The 14,287-nt window shown below is 46.1% G+C and overlaps 2 protein-coding genes across 6 annotated transcripts in view; one reads left to right on the top strand and one right to left on the bottom strand.

The window, feature by feature from the left end:
• LOC141785776 (kinesin heavy chain-like) overlaps nucleotides 1-3,052 on the top strand; it is a 16,914-nt gene extending 13,862 nt beyond the window's left edge. Inside the window, exons 23-27 of one of the 2 annotated variants that reach the window (XM_074664254.1) lie at nucleotides 960-1,031; nucleotides 1,140-1,244; nucleotides 1,333-1,549; nucleotides 1,629-1,738; nucleotides 1,821-3,052. In XM_074664254.1, the coding sequence (XP_074520355.1) occupies nucleotides 960-1,031; nucleotides 1,140-1,244; nucleotides 1,333-1,549; nucleotides 1,629-1,714 (480 nt within the window). In that variant the 3' untranslated portion in view covers nucleotides 1,715-1,738; nucleotides 1,821-3,052. Of the gene's footprint in view, nucleotides 1-959; nucleotides 1,032-1,139; nucleotides 1,245-1,332; nucleotides 1,550-1,628; nucleotides 1,739-1,816 lie in introns of both variants that reach the window. The other variant, XM_074664253.1, reaches the window with a different exon arrangement.
• Nucleotides 2,481-14,287, bottom strand: part of LOC141785774 (plakophilin-4-like) — a 25,000-nt gene continuing 13,193 nt past the window's right edge. The window contains exons 8-23 of one of the 4 annotated variants that reach the window (XM_074664248.1): nucleotides 12,787-12,957; nucleotides 11,706-11,910; nucleotides 11,475-11,607; nucleotides 10,203-10,416; nucleotides 8,975-9,158; nucleotides 7,795-7,912; nucleotides 7,466-7,660; nucleotides 7,219-7,392; nucleotides 6,991-7,141; nucleotides 6,399-6,591; nucleotides 6,230-6,314; nucleotides 6,118-6,144; nucleotides 5,831-5,960; nucleotides 5,614-5,745; nucleotides 5,469-5,542; nucleotides 2,481-5,386 (exon numbers count right to left, since the gene is read on the bottom strand). In XM_074664248.1, coding sequence (XP_074520349.1) covers nucleotides 5,129-5,386; nucleotides 5,469-5,542; nucleotides 5,614-5,745; nucleotides 5,831-5,960; nucleotides 6,118-6,144; nucleotides 6,230-6,314; nucleotides 6,399-6,591; nucleotides 6,991-7,141; nucleotides 7,219-7,392; nucleotides 7,466-7,660; nucleotides 7,795-7,912; nucleotides 8,975-9,158; nucleotides 10,203-10,416; nucleotides 11,475-11,607; nucleotides 11,706-11,910; nucleotides 12,787-12,957 — 2,444 coding nt within the window. In that variant the 3' untranslated portion in view covers nucleotides 2,481-5,128. The remainder of the gene's footprint in view (nucleotides 5,387-5,468; nucleotides 5,543-5,613; nucleotides 5,746-5,830; nucleotides 5,961-6,117; nucleotides 6,145-6,229; nucleotides 6,315-6,398; nucleotides 6,592-6,990; nucleotides 7,142-7,218; nucleotides 7,393-7,465; nucleotides 7,661-7,794; nucleotides 7,913-8,974; nucleotides 9,159-10,202; nucleotides 10,417-11,474; nucleotides 11,608-11,705; nucleotides 11,911-12,786; nucleotides 12,958-14,287) is intronic. The other 3 variants (XM_074664249.1, XM_074664250.1, XM_074664252.1) reach the window with 3 other exon arrangements.

Below are 14,287 nucleotides of genomic sequence, written 5' to 3'. Positions count from 1 at the left end.
AAGACACTTAACATATGTTAGACAGTTTCTTAAGAAACTTTACTTTGTACGTAGGAAAAGTGTCTTTCCTTTGTACGTTACAGTTAAGAAACTTTGTAAAAAGTTTCTTTAGAAACTTTTTTAATTAGTCATAATTAACTTATCTAATAAATTAGCTAAATTAAAGCATTAGCTTAGCATAGCATCAACAATAGCTTAGCAATAGCATTAGCAATAGCATAGCTTAGCTTTAGCAATAGCTTAGCATTAGCTATTGCTATTGCTATTGCTATTGCTATTGCTATTGCTATTGCTATTGCTATTGCTATTGCTATTGCCTCATCAAAATATCAGCAAGTTGGCATGTGTTGTGGTATAACCCCCAGGGGACACTCTCCGAAACCTCGGAGGGGAATCCGCCCCCCCCTAGCCCCGGCCGGACAGCAGGATCGAACTCGTGGCTTCAGCCCCCAACGTTTCCAAACTCGGCGTCTCTCCCAATTTAGCCACAGCCAGGGCAAGTCTGGACTGAGCTCCGGGCGCGTATATCATCTATATTTTGGTAGTAAGATTTGAAAACTCAACCGAGACCTGAGCAGGATATGAACCCACCACCTGTGGATCACCAGTCCACATCCTTAACCCCTAGGCTATGGAGGCACACACCTGGCAGGTGCACACAAAGTTTTAGCTTCCTTTGGAGAGAGGATGTGACAAGAAGTGAAAGGGAGCAAGATTCGAACCCATGACTTGATCATCCAGAGTCAGAGTCTTAAGCTCCTGAGCTACACAGACACTGACAGCATCAAGTTTTTCTTCTATTTGATGTTCTTCCTCTCAGACACTGAACTTTAAAAATCCTTCACTAAGATTCAAACCCACAACCTTAGGGGTGAGAGTCAGGGACCAGAGCCACTGCTCCACAGAGACAGGTGTAGATCAAACCAACTGGACTCTAAATCCTCCGTTTTCTCCATCAGGCCAAAGAGCTCCAGACTCTTCACAACCTGCGCAAACTCTTCGTCCAAGACCTCACCACCCGAGTCAAGAAGGTACAAGTTCTTCGTCCTCTCATGCTGGTGCTGACTGTCCCATGAACCTGCCAGCTTCACGTGTGTGTGTGTGTGTGTGTGTGTGTGTGTGTGTGTGTGTGTTTTCAGAGTGCAGAGCTGGACTGTGAGGAGGGGCTGGGAAACGTGGCTCAGAAACAGAAGATCTCTTTCCTGGAGAACAACCTGGAGCAACTCACCAAGGTCCACAAGCAGGTAAAGACCAGGAGACGCACCTGTCAGACACACAGATCCAAGCTGAGACATGATTGGTGAAATCAAACACCTTTACCTGACCTCACAGCTGGTCCGAGACAACGCCGACCTCCGCTGCGAGCTGCCCAAACTGGAGAAGCGTCTGCGAGCCACGGCAGAGCGAGTCAAAGCTCTGGAGAACGCGCTGAAGGAGGCCAAGGAAAACGCCATGAGGGACCGCAAACGCTACCAGCAGGAGGTGGACCGCATCAAAGAGGCCGTCCGCGCCAAGAACATGGCGAGGAGGGGCTACTCGGCGCAGATCGGTGAGCTGCAGGTTCACACTCACACCTCAATGAGCTAAATGCCTCCAGGGTTTCACCTTTCTCTTCATCTGTGCTGCAGCAAAGCCCATCCGGCCCGGACATCACCCGCTGTCGTCGCCCATCTGCAGCTCCATCAGAGCCGGGGGAGTCTACACCCACAACTAAAACCACCGCAGCAGTTTGAACGCTGTGAGTCAGCTGGAGAGGAGTGTGTGTTTGCTTCCTGCTGCTCGATTTAACCACTAAGATCATCTTTTCTCGTTGCAGACAGACCATTAACGACTCAACGCATGCCCATCACCTCACCTGGACGCCACGAGCCCCGCCCCTCCTGCTGGAGCACCAATGGGAGGCCATCACGACAGACTGACTCTGAGAAGCAAACATCACCTGGTGTAAATACTGATATATGTAGACATAAATGTAGATTTCAGAGGCCTCATTTAGGGAACAATCAGCTTGATAAAAAGTTTTCCTTCAATCAGAGACGCCGACAGGACTTTCCTGCTTCAAACTGCTTGATTTATGAGGATTAAATACGTTGTGTTGCTTATTTAAAGTGTAATCTTTCTAAATGAGGCCCTGAGGGATGGAGCAGCAAGTTTGAGGTTGTTTTGTTTCTATTTAAGTTTGATCTTTGAGGACACAGACTGGTTTACTTTACCTCGGAGAGCGGTGCCTGGTTGCAGACAGAAATTAAAATCACGCAGCTAATAACTTTTTTTTTTTGCATTCCTGTACCAACACTTTGCGTCGTCTTTTTAGACTTCCTGGCACTTTTTACCCGTTTAAATCTCTCGCCTACCTTCAGGTGACAATCATCTAAAAAGAAAAGACAAGAAGCAGAATGTAAGCAGCTGAAAACAAATCAAAACTTCCCCTGAATTATTGAAAAGCTTTAACTAAATCTTCCCACAGGTGTCTCTGAAAGTTTTCTGTAGTCTTAGTGGAACACTGACCAGCCAATCAGGCGCTCCCAGGACTCCTGATCAGCCAATCAGAGACCTTCTTATCAGATCACGACACCAATGAGCTCCCAGGTTTAAAGAGAGTCTGTTTTCACTCTGCCACACCTTGTGCCTTTAGATTCACCTGGATAACAGACTCACCTTTGCTCAGCATCGATCACTTTATACAGACTTACTCTGCGAAATGACAGATTGTAATTTCCCTTTAATCTAACGTACTAAACGTCTGCACTGCTTTCTTTAGCATGTTTCTGAATGCACAACAGCTTCTTAATCTGACGTCCAAGTGTTTGTTTCGATGGGGACGATTGTACGCGACGAAACCGTGAATGTAACTGCATGAAGTGGAGCTTGTGTTGACGGCATGCTCAGGGAGGAGACGACGAGGATGTTTTTGTGCTTTTACCTCATCAGGATGTACATTCTGCTTTTTATTTCTACGTTCCTTTGTTTTGTTTTTGGGCTGTGGAGTCAGAAAACTCTTCATATATCTACGACTGATGCAATTAAAGCCAATAAAGAGCGATCTGTTTAACTCTGCTTCTCTTCTCTGTCAAAACAAGACGAAGGATCCGGTCGTGATATAATCTTTAATCCCTATACATAGATTTCCCTCTGTAACATTGCACATCATCATCATCATCATCATCAGTTTTGGGACAGAACAGACAGATGGGGTATTTTGGTCAGGTCACGAGTTAAATGAATAAAAAGAATCAATAAATAATAGAAAAATCTTCTTCACACAATCACATAGAAAGTTCTACATATTGAGTACAACAATGGAACAGGACGCTTTAACCATTGCATCTGTACAAATACATTTTCACATGTTTGTCACATATTTCACACGTTTTATGATATACTGCACTTTTTGGCCAACTCACAGAAAAGTTACAGGAGTAACCGCGGATCTCTGAGTCTTTAAAGGTTCTCTGTGAGGTGACGTCTCCTCTGCAAACCAGGGACTAATATTAAGAAGAGAGGAGCCTCAGGGTTGTGTGTGTGTGTCTGTGTGTGTGTGTGTGTGTTTTCTTACCCTGACTGTCAATAATATTTGTCCCAGGTTTTGTCTTTTTACAGCGTTCCCTCGTGTTGATGATGAATATTTATGTCTTAAAGCCACCACACTGCACGCTTTCACTGCAGAGAGAAATGAAATCTGTTGACCTTAAACACTCTGAACAACAATGTCCGGGCTTTTTTTTTCCCAAGAAGCAGCTTTTGACGGAGTTCATCTTCGTGGTTTTTAATCATCTCTTCGTTATTTGCAAGATAAATATAAAAAAAAGGTTTAATTTCCAACTCTGATTGAAATAAAACAGCTCAACCATTTGAATCTCGTGAGCGGCCTCTTGGTGATAAATCAAACTTCATGTTGCAGGGTTCCTACAGCTCAAGCCAAGTTAAATTTAAGACTTTTTAAGACTTTTTTGAGGCCGTTTGAAATCAAATTTAAGACCAAGTTGACAACGAACCACAATTGAAACAAACAAAAAAACAAAATAAAAACACCACATGATTTACCTGGGTGAGAGGCCATTTTAACCCAATGTTTATTTTAAATAAAACATCACTTTTTGTCTTCTTTTTAACCCCATTTTTACAGCTTTATGTCTATTTTGGCCCCCATTCATTATTTTTTGGCCACTGTCAGAAACATTTTTGTAATAATATCAAATTTAATTCCCAATTTTGCTACCAAAAACTATTTTCCTAAGCTACTTTTGGATTTTTTTGCAATTTTTTCCCTTTTTTTTTTGCATTTCATACCTATTATGCACCTATTTATTATCCTCTTTCATACCATTTTTGCCCAGTTTTTGCAATTTTTATCCCTTTTTTGACCTTCATTCATACACTTTGTCCCACTTTTGGACCATTTTTATCTTTTTAAGCCTGTTTTTATACCTTTATTCCTATTTTGCCCCCATAATTTTTTTTTTTGACCACTGTCAGAAACATTTTTGGAATTTTTACACGTTTTCTGACATTTAATTTCAAATTTAATTTCCAAGTTTGCTGCCATAATCAATTTTCCTAAGCCACTTTTGGATTTTTTTTGCTAGTTTTTCACCTTTTTTTCCCTCTCCAGGCACCGTAGTTAAAACCAAGACATGCGTCTGCTCTGAAAGATCCTGGTGCAGCCACATCACTGATTTGTTAGTTCTGCTTTTGTGATTACACGATGTTGCCATGACAATAAATCAGTGAATTCTTTTTGAAAAATAGATACGTTTTGCTAAATATTTTTTAGTTCAATCTAACATAAATCTTATTAATGTGGTTAGATTTTTAAGACTTTTGAAAATTGGATTTAAGACATTTTAATGCCAATTAAGGCCTTATTTTTAGAGTTATGAATTCAATGCCTTTTAAGACTTTTCAAGGATCTGCAGGAACCCTGTGTTGAGGTTTGCTAACTCTGACTCGAAACAGGAAGTCTCCTCCTCAACTTCACTTTCACTTTCACGAGATGTAACTCAGTCAAAAGCTGTGCAGCAAACAGAGCCCTGGTCATTCAGCACAGTTTCAACACAGATGCACACACATCCACATGCATCCTCACCCTCACACCCTCACACACGCACACACACACACGCTCTCGTCTCTACACCCAGGAGTCGGGGGAGCCGGTGAACTTGTTGGCCCTGTTTGAAGGCCTCCGCGTGGTGGAGTAGAAGTCCACGTAGTTGGTGTTGGCTTTGAACCGGAGCGACTGGCTGGCGTAGCCGTCAGGCGAGGACGGGGTCAGGTGGACCGGCTCGTCCTCGTAGGGCTCGTCTCCGTAGCCTTGAGGGGACGACAGGTACATTCTGTAGCTGTTGTAGTTCTTCCTGTCGGGCTCGTCGTAGAATGGCTCTGTGTGCTGCGACAGGAAGTGACAGGCATTAAAAACAGACTCTAAAATGAGAAGAAGATCCAGTTTCTGTGGAGGTGAGTGCTCTCACCTGGGACCTCCTCAGATCCTCTCCTGACTGGGAAGAATACGTCCCAATGAAATACGGAGTTTTCTTCTCAGACCCTGAAGAAAAGAAGAGTGTCAGCTCAGGATGTGACCACCAGGTGTGTGAACCCTCCATGTTTGACACCAACCTGTGTACTGCCGTTTGTGTAAACTGTTGTCTCCATAATACGTGTCGAGTTGCATAGATGACTGCGCCCTCTGATAGTTGGAGCTGTGTCTTCTGATCCCGAGCATCGCCGGGGAGGAGGTTGCACTCCCACCTGAAGACAAAATCATCTTAATATCTTTTTCCACAGCTGTATTTCTCTGTAACTGTTGGATTTAAATGAGGAGAAGCTGACTCACCAGTTCTCTCACCTGATTGGATAACAGGGGACATCTGCAGTGGGCTGGTGGGCAGCGTCGGCTGGGACAGGTAGCGGTCTCGCTCCAGAGTGGAGACCGGGGTGACGAAGTGTGTGTAGTTCCAGCCGTCCTGCGAATACAAAAAGTTCATCCTCAGTGTGTTTAAAGAGTCTCAGAGCTGAGGTTTGATTAGTTCAGTTTAGTTCAGGAGCTCAAACACAAGCAGTGAGACGCTGAGTTAGTTTAGCGTTACGCTCTCTGATGCAGCAGCTGAAGACGTTTCTTACCCGAGACTTTCTCAAACTCTTTCCTGACTGAGGCAAAAAGATCCCAGCGAACGTTTTTTTAAACTGTTTGTGTTTTTGTTGTTGAGTTTCTTTGCATTTCTGCTTCACTGACCTGTTTGTAGAGGGTCCTCAGCTCTCTGTACTGCCACAGCGTGTTCAACACCTGAGCCGCCGCCTTCACCACCTTCATCGAGTACCTGAGACACACGGCACGGAGAGGTTAAGCTTTTATGATCAAGGTGAAGTTTCCAGAACTTAAAAATTAACTCAGGAAGTCGTACCCTTTCCCTCGTCCTTTGCTGATGTCCACCAGCTTCTCGATGCCTCCGCTGTCCGCTAAAGCTTTAGCGTTCTCCATGTTACGGCTCGTGACCTCGTGGAGCGTGCAGCACACCGACGCCACCGTGTCGTCTGACAGCACGGTGGGACTGCCGCCCGGGAGCCGGTTCACCAGGTCTCGCATGGCGTACTTTCCTGCAACAGGAAACGTATCCTGATGATGAAACTCTGGATTGATGCTGAAACATGTCAGAGCTGTGTTGGACGTCTGACCCTAACTTGGACGCTCTGATCCTTCCTCCTGACTTTCTTTGTGTTTCGCTTCAGAGGATATTTTGGATTTGTCTTCATTGATTTTTCCTCCTTCCACTTCCTGATAAAACTGCAGCACAACCGTGGTGTAAACCAGAGTAAAAGAAAAAGAAAAGCAGCCAGAACAAAGATTTTCTTGGCTCTCTATCTATAAAATCTGTTTCTTTATGAACCCAGATGTCTCCACAGGAGGGCGCTGTCTCATCACTTGTGTCTCACCGTCAGAACAAGCTGTCCCTGACTTGTGTGTGAACATGAGTGAAGATGTGTGTGTGTTTGGACCTATCAGCTCCTTGTTGCGGTTATCCAGCGACATGTTTCGCAGAGCGGTGGCCACAGAGCAGACGACCCGGTCGTTGTCCATCCTCAGCAGCTCCACCAGGATGGGCAGACCTTTCTCTTTACGCACGGCAGCTCGGATGTAGGAGGAGAACTGAACACACAGAGAAAAACGTGTGAGGAAATACACAAAACATTTCTGTAAAGATAAAAAAAGCTGCAAAAGTTTACCTTCCAGTTTCCTGCAGAGAGATTCTGCAGCGCCCCGGCGGCGCCCTCCAGCGTGGCGGGGTTGGAGCTCTCGGCCAGCAGGTTGAGGTACGGCTTCACCACCAGAGGATGCCACAGCAGCTCCGCTCCCCTCAGAGGCTGAGAGAAACCCGGGATCGGTCCGACGCCGTCCCACTGCAAGAAAACACCGATCACATGCAGCACGTGGCGAGGAAAAGCATCCTGAGCTCTGCGCTCTGATCTGTACCTTGTCATCGGGCCAGCCGCCCCTCTTCCTCCCCCTCCTCCTCTTGCCCCAGCAGAGGTAGTCCAGCTCCTTCCCTGGGGAGGAGAAGCCCAGCAGGGTGTCCAGCTCCTGGTTCCCGAGCAGACGAGAGGAGGGCATCTCTACCTCCAGGCGGTACGAGAGATTCCTCAGGGTGCACACGCTGTTCTCCACGATCTGAGGGAAAGCGAGAGTGTTCATCGTCTGCCAGACTTCACTTTGATATTTAAAAGTTGTCACAGTTTGATAATGAAGTAAAATGTTGGGTTTAAGTCTCCTGGTGTGTGTTTGTGTGTGTGTTTTTGCTGCACCTTGCTGTCGTAGTCGGAGGTGTTGACGCAGGCTTTGAGTACGTGAAGCAGCGAGTCGACTAGACCTTCACAGCAACGCAGCTGACTCCTCGCCTCCTCCCCTGCTGAGCTCAGGTTCCTTACACACACACACAGACAGAAAACACACACACTCATTAATTCAGAGCGAGGTGCAGTGTGTGGATTCCCCCACAGGGTGGCTGAAAAACCTGCCCGGATACAGTAAAGGAGCGAGCCCATCCTCCAATAGGAGCCTGCAGCCGCTGCTAACGGAGAGCTGACATGAGAGGACTGCACAACAGCACACGACTCCCACAATGCATTTCTATACCATGGATATACAGCCTGTGTCTGAATGCAGAGAGGAGCTGGAGGCTGTGCTGAGTCCCTGCAGCACAGAGGGAATAAATCTGCCAGTTTAGAGGAAATAAATCATCAGCAGTTTGTTTGCAGAAAGCTTTAACCACAGCATTAAAATTCATTCTGTTTGAGTGATGAAAATTGAAGTTATTACTGCAAAAATCTCTTTAGGGAGGGCTGGCTTCTCCAGGAAATACACCTGGCCCTGCTCCTGATTGTTTCCTGACACAAACGCAGACTGGCACTGGTCCAATCGGGCCGGTCTGCAGCATGTGGACTGGGACGTCTCCACTCAGCAGGTTTGATTTGTTGGAAAATTGAGCCAATCAGACAACAAAACAGTCAAATTATCTCAATATTTGTTCATATTCCAGCTCCTTTTCTTGTAGCGAGGGTGGAGTTACAACTGAGGCTCGCTGTGTTGACATTTTTGCACTTTATTTCTGCAACATTCATAATTCATCCCAGCCCTCATCTTGAGGTTTCGACTTTTAAGATGCAGATCTCTCCGCAGTTGTTTCTCTCTGCAAACTAATGTGGTCAAATGCGTACTTAAGACTTCACGGCTGCATAAAACCCCCATCACTGAGCCTTTTATGGGACTCTGATTACATGCTGTGGCTTTATACGATCATTAAAATGAAACACGGGGAGAAGAAAGGCTCTCACAAACACAGAGGTGATGCTCGCATCGTGATTTTATGAGCACACGTCTTTTTTATTCAAATATTTGAGGGATTTATGAGTTTAAGAGCAGTTTTAATTGTCAAAGTCTCTTTCTCTTTCGGGGGCAGTTTTTTTGTTTGGCGTTTGTTTTCACCTCAGGCAGCCGGTGGTGTTTCGCAGCAGCAGCGACGACTGGAACTTGACCTTGTGTTCGTCGCGGTGCGAGACGCTGCTCCAGCCTGAGTGTGGGATGACGACCGTGTTGGTGAGCGTGGAGAGAGCGTCGCGGATGATGGTCATCTTCGCCGCGTCGCAGGAGGAGAGGTTCCACAGGACGCCTACGGGTGCAAGAGACAAAAAGGAAAGGGTTGCCTTGTCTTGTTTTTGTTTTGTTTACTGTCATTTTATCTCCCTCTTTAAATGTTTATCCCTCACATTAACCGACGTGTTTCGCCTTAAAAAGCATCTTTAAGAGTCTTCCTACACAAAGAGAAGGAATAAAAACTCACATTTCAGAGCCAACAAGGGCACGCTGAAACTCAAAAGCTCAAACTATAAAAACAGATACCATAAACTTTCACAGAAGCATCCAAAGCCGTACGCTCTGGCACAAAATTTAACGTGGGTGTGAATCAAAGCACAACAGTGTTAGAGCCTCGCTGCAAGATACAGAGTCTGATATCTGTGCAGCAGAAAAGCTTCAATCACATATGCAGAGAAATGTGTTGTCTTTAACTTTCAGGTATTGCTCTCATGTTAGAGGTAAAGTGAAGACTTTCTGAAGAGTCTCCTCTCCTGTCTCGCAGCTTCATTTCTCCTCTCAGTGTGTGTGTGAGAGAGTGAGTGTGTGTGCTGCATCCTGTTTCCAAACCACGCTATCTGAGCATCTGTCCCGATGACTGTGCCGAGATCTGCTCTGTCAACACCGAGCGCTGAGTGTTTGAGCCGCTGCCGCTCTCACCTCCCACAGAACAGCCGACACATGGATTAATACATCCAGCCAGTCAGCCAGCCGGGCAGCCAATCAGATGGTGACACAGACCGACGCTCGGCCAGTTAGGCGGCCAAACAACCTCACGAGCGGGCAGACGCCCACGTGCATCACAGCGGGATTTCACTGTGTCCAGTTTTGAATTTGAAATCTGTTTTTTTGCCAATGCGGACGCTTCTTTCACCTCGATTTAATCTATTTCGGAGAACGAAGACAGACAGCGAGGAAAGCTGATGCAGGAGGCTTCTGGGACTCGTAGTCTTTAATCGACCAGCTGGGTGCTTTTGTTTATTTTTTTAACCAACTGTTTGGCAGTCTTTGCCAGAGACTGCATCCTGGTGCAAACGAGGACACGTTTTCACAAAGATAATTCTCCTCTGATTAAACGCACCCGTCACAAGCTCTCGGACTTCATTGTCTGTCGTTTTCCTGAGGAGCCGCAGCAGAGCCGGGACGCCGCCGCAGTTCCTCAGAGCCACCTTGTTGTTATCGGTGGCTTTGCCGTACACCAGGTTCCTCAGGGCCCCGCAGGCACTCTTCTGAACTTCAGGAACCTTGTGATCCAGCTGGTCCACCAGGTGCTGGATCCCTCCGAGGTGACACACCTGCAGAGCAGAGATACACGTGAAGAAGCTAGTGAAGTGTGTTCAGTCGCTGTTTTGTTTGAGCAAAACTTCTCATCAGAGGTTAGATAAAGTTAGTCTCTTAATCCGAAGAATCAAAGCTTTAACTGTTCAACAATCCTGAAAACGAAGAGTTTTATAATCAGAGAAAAGCTTTGATCACAAGAGACAAACGAGACGGAGGAAATCTGTTCAGGTGCAGCTTCAGAGGGATAACTGTCACCGTCATGAATCATGTTATGCATGTGTTTTTAAACGCTTTGTGAAACTTCTCATACATGATCTGATAAAAACATCCTGACGGGCTTTTCAGCAGAAATTCAACCTGTGAATGAAACAGTCCTGCAGGAATTTAATGTCGTCGGATCCTTCAGATATTTTGGATTAACTCCAGAGCTGAATCATGCAGCGCGTTGGAAACTTTCCGCTTTCATCTGAAAAATAAAAACCCGTCTCAGGAGAGCAGCAGACACTTCCTGTCCCTCTCTGATTCTGTCTTCAAACCGTCGCTGAAAACATTTGTTTCTGGCTAAACGGGCAGGCGCGTGTCCAGGCCGCTCTAAAGGCTAATTAAAAGCTCATCACCAAACGAACCAAACAGGACGAGGAGAGGCTTTCGCCGTCGTGTTGGAGTTATTTATTGCACGGGAAGAAGAGCAGAGAGAGCGCGCGCCGCGTTTCAGCGTGTCGGCACATTTGGCAGAGATTTGACTTAAAGTTTTATTTTAGCAGATGGCGCTTTGGCTCAGCGAGTCGCAGCGAAGATCGTTAATAAAATTGAAATTTCAAACCCTGTAAGCCCAGAGTAAACTGAGAGACAGCGCAGAGATTCACGAGGAGTGATCCCAGACACCAGAAATGAGCAACAGTTGCTGTGAGGTCTTGTGAAGAGCTCAAAAATAAATCAAACTGTCATTTTTCTGTTTGGGTTTAATTGATTCACTCTTCAGGCATCATCCCCCTCCAGCTGAGGCGTGAGTCATGTCTGTGACGTCTGCCGTGTTATTTTTACTCCTGCACAGCGTGTCATGTCACCTTACCTCCACCTTCACCCTGTTGTCTCCGTAGCACAGGTGCTGCAGGTAGGCGGCAGCGTTGGCTTGGACGGAGGGGAAGTGATGCTGCAGCATGTGGATGACCTCCGGCAGCTCGGGGTCACGCCAAGCGAACTCCCTGAGGCCGGGACAGAGAAATCTTCATCAGCTCTCCTTTTAATCTGGAGTTAACTGGTGGATCTTTGTTTGGTGTGTATGTTTGTGCTTGGTGAGTACCTGGGGTCTTTGTGGATGCTCTCCATGGATGGGGTGCGTGTGCCGACCCGCTCTCCGAGCCCAGAGTGCCGATGAGAGAAAACGGGCTCAGCTGAAACCCTGTAGGGGTCCACGTAGAGAGCCGCAGTGCTCAGCCCGTAGCTGCTGCTTCTTTGGTACGGCAGCGTGCTGCAGTGGCTGGTGGCCCGAGGGAGGGTGCCCATACCTGAGGAAATGAAGAGAGGATGCTTCAGGAATGGAGCGTAATAAGACATAAATTTAATCCAGGTTTTATTTCCTTTTAGAATAGACGTAGTTTATAAAACATCCAAGGTCACAAAAAGAGAAAACAGTCAAATATAAAAGTGCAGAAACACCGAGGGCCATTTCAGAGCAGCAGGACGCCTCTAAAGCCAGAGCGTGCTTTAAATCTCGCTAAACGAAGCTCAAATGGCTCCTCAGATCCTCCACAATCAAACCCCGCAGAGCTTTCAGCTCTAAATCATTCTGCAAAGGCTTCAATTAAGACGCACGCCGGTACATGAAAGGTTTCAGCCTAATTAAGTTCTGACCTCAGGGAGTGATAATAACAACACTTCCTGCGCCTGGAAACCGTGATTTTTAGCGTCGGTTTTGCAGGAGTAATCTGTGGAGTAGAGCGCGCGATGCCGAGGTGAAAAATAGGTTGCTGGAGTAAAGGGAATCAGTCCCTGTTATAAGAGCTCCAAATTGCTGTAAACACAACATGTTAATGTGATAATAAAGATTTCTTGCTCAGGTATCTTTATGCATGATATATCGATATCAGTATTGGTATCGGCCGATATTTACTCAATAGCTCTTTCAAGACCCAAATAATCTTGTTTTCTCTGACTCTGTAAAGACCAAAACTACAGAAGAAGAGTGGATCCCCTTCTTTTAAGTCTCTCTTTCTATTTTCAGATCCAAAAAAAACTTTTCTGATCACGTTTATCCTCTCCATGGTCGTCTTTTCTCATGGCTGCATCGCTCTTTCTCTCTGAACTTCCTTTTTTTTTTTTTTTACCAATATCCCGATTGGTATTGGCTAAAATTTTCATATCGGTGCATCCTTATTCCATACCTGTGTTTGGCCTGTAGAGGGCTCCCTGGGGGTCGTGGGTCGGGCTGTGGTAGAGCGGGCTGTGAAAGGAGCGCTCGTCAAAAACGGGCGTCATGTGGCAGTCTGGAGATAACGCCGCTCTCAGCTCGGGGTCGATTTGTGCCCCGTGACCGGCGTACGAGCTGTGGAGCCCTGCAAAAGTAAACACATAAGACTTAATATTTCACGTTTGAGTCGACTGGAAGCTCAAGCTGAGGAGACGGCTGATTTGAGACAGTTTGACAGTTTGGTTTCCACATTACACCAACATTTCTAGCGAGAGCAAAGCTTGAGGAAAGGAGGAGCTCAAAGCATCTGCATCCTGCAGCGCTGGGGCTCTCCTGTTGTTTTTAGGAAGCAATCATCTTCCATTCTTGCTTTTTTTTGTGTTTTTTGTGCTGAAAGCTGAAGGGGTTGTCTCAGGCTCTGTTTGCAGGCTTCAAACAGCTTTTTTTCTCATGGTTGAGTCATCTTTAGGTGAGGCCATCATGCAAATAAACCCTAAACCAAACATGATAATTCAGACCGCCGACTCATGAAAGCCACCAAGACTTGAGCCGTTCAGAACGAGCTGCAGGCGTCGTCATCAGCAAGTCAAACAAGCCGAGCAGAGGGTTTTCCATCCTCCAATCTCAGAGCAGATCAGTTCAAAGAGCGCTCCAATTATAAAGAGGCTTCAGGGCACGAAGGGGGCGGCCGCGCTGCATCAGACCAACAGCTGAAGCGCACAATTTACACTCAGAGCTGGTGATGAAGGAGCTGTTTGCTTCCACACTGCTCTTTTCTTACATCTCCATAAATTTCAGAGCGAACGAATCAGAAACTCTGCTTCTTATCACAAAGAGATTTCCTCTGGTGGAGAGAAAAAATGTGCAATCGTCACATCTCAAAATGCACCCATCATCGTTGGGTTGGAAGATTTCTACTTGCAGGTTTCCTCCGTCACTTACATCCACGACTCTCACGCTTCAAACCTTGACCACGCCGGTGACGTTTCAGCCCATTTCCCAAAAAAAGGATCATCTCTCAGCTTACGTTTGTGTTTTGGTTGCTCACCAGGTTTCACTACCTAAGCTACGAGCGCTGCTGATGGGTAATAGCCTAATCTTGTATACCCATCTATTGCTTATCTCTCTCATGTAATCTGGGATTACGCTGGATCTGCAGGATAGCAGGGAATAAGGAATTAGGCGAAGTATTAGGCCACTTAGCAGAGCTGCAGCAGGAGAATTGCTCAGCAAGAGAATAGGAGGCATTTTATTTAGTTCACTGACTCAGCCTCCTACACACCAACATCCTCTTTTCACACATGCACAAACACAACAAAACAACACAAAAGGTGCAGAAATGTGACTGCACACACACAAACACACACCAAATCCTGCACGGGCAGAATGCAGACTCACACAAAGACACACGTCATGTGAAAATAGACTAAATTAAAGCGGGTGCACACACTGATCGCAGCATAATAAAGCCTCCC

The sequence above is a fragment of the Halichoeres trimaculatus genome, unplaced genomic scaffold, assembly GCF_033239565.1.
Source record: "Halichoeres trimaculatus isolate MK-OKI-2021-1 unplaced genomic scaffold, fHalTri1.1 fHalTri1_scaffold_24, whole genome shotgun sequence".
In the NCBI taxonomy this organism is placed as follows: Eukaryota; Metazoa; Chordata; class Actinopteri; order Labriformes; family Labridae; genus Halichoeres; species Halichoeres trimaculatus.
The sequence above is the reverse complement of the archived record's forward strand: the minus strand, read 5'-3'. Positions and strand labels throughout refer to the sequence as shown.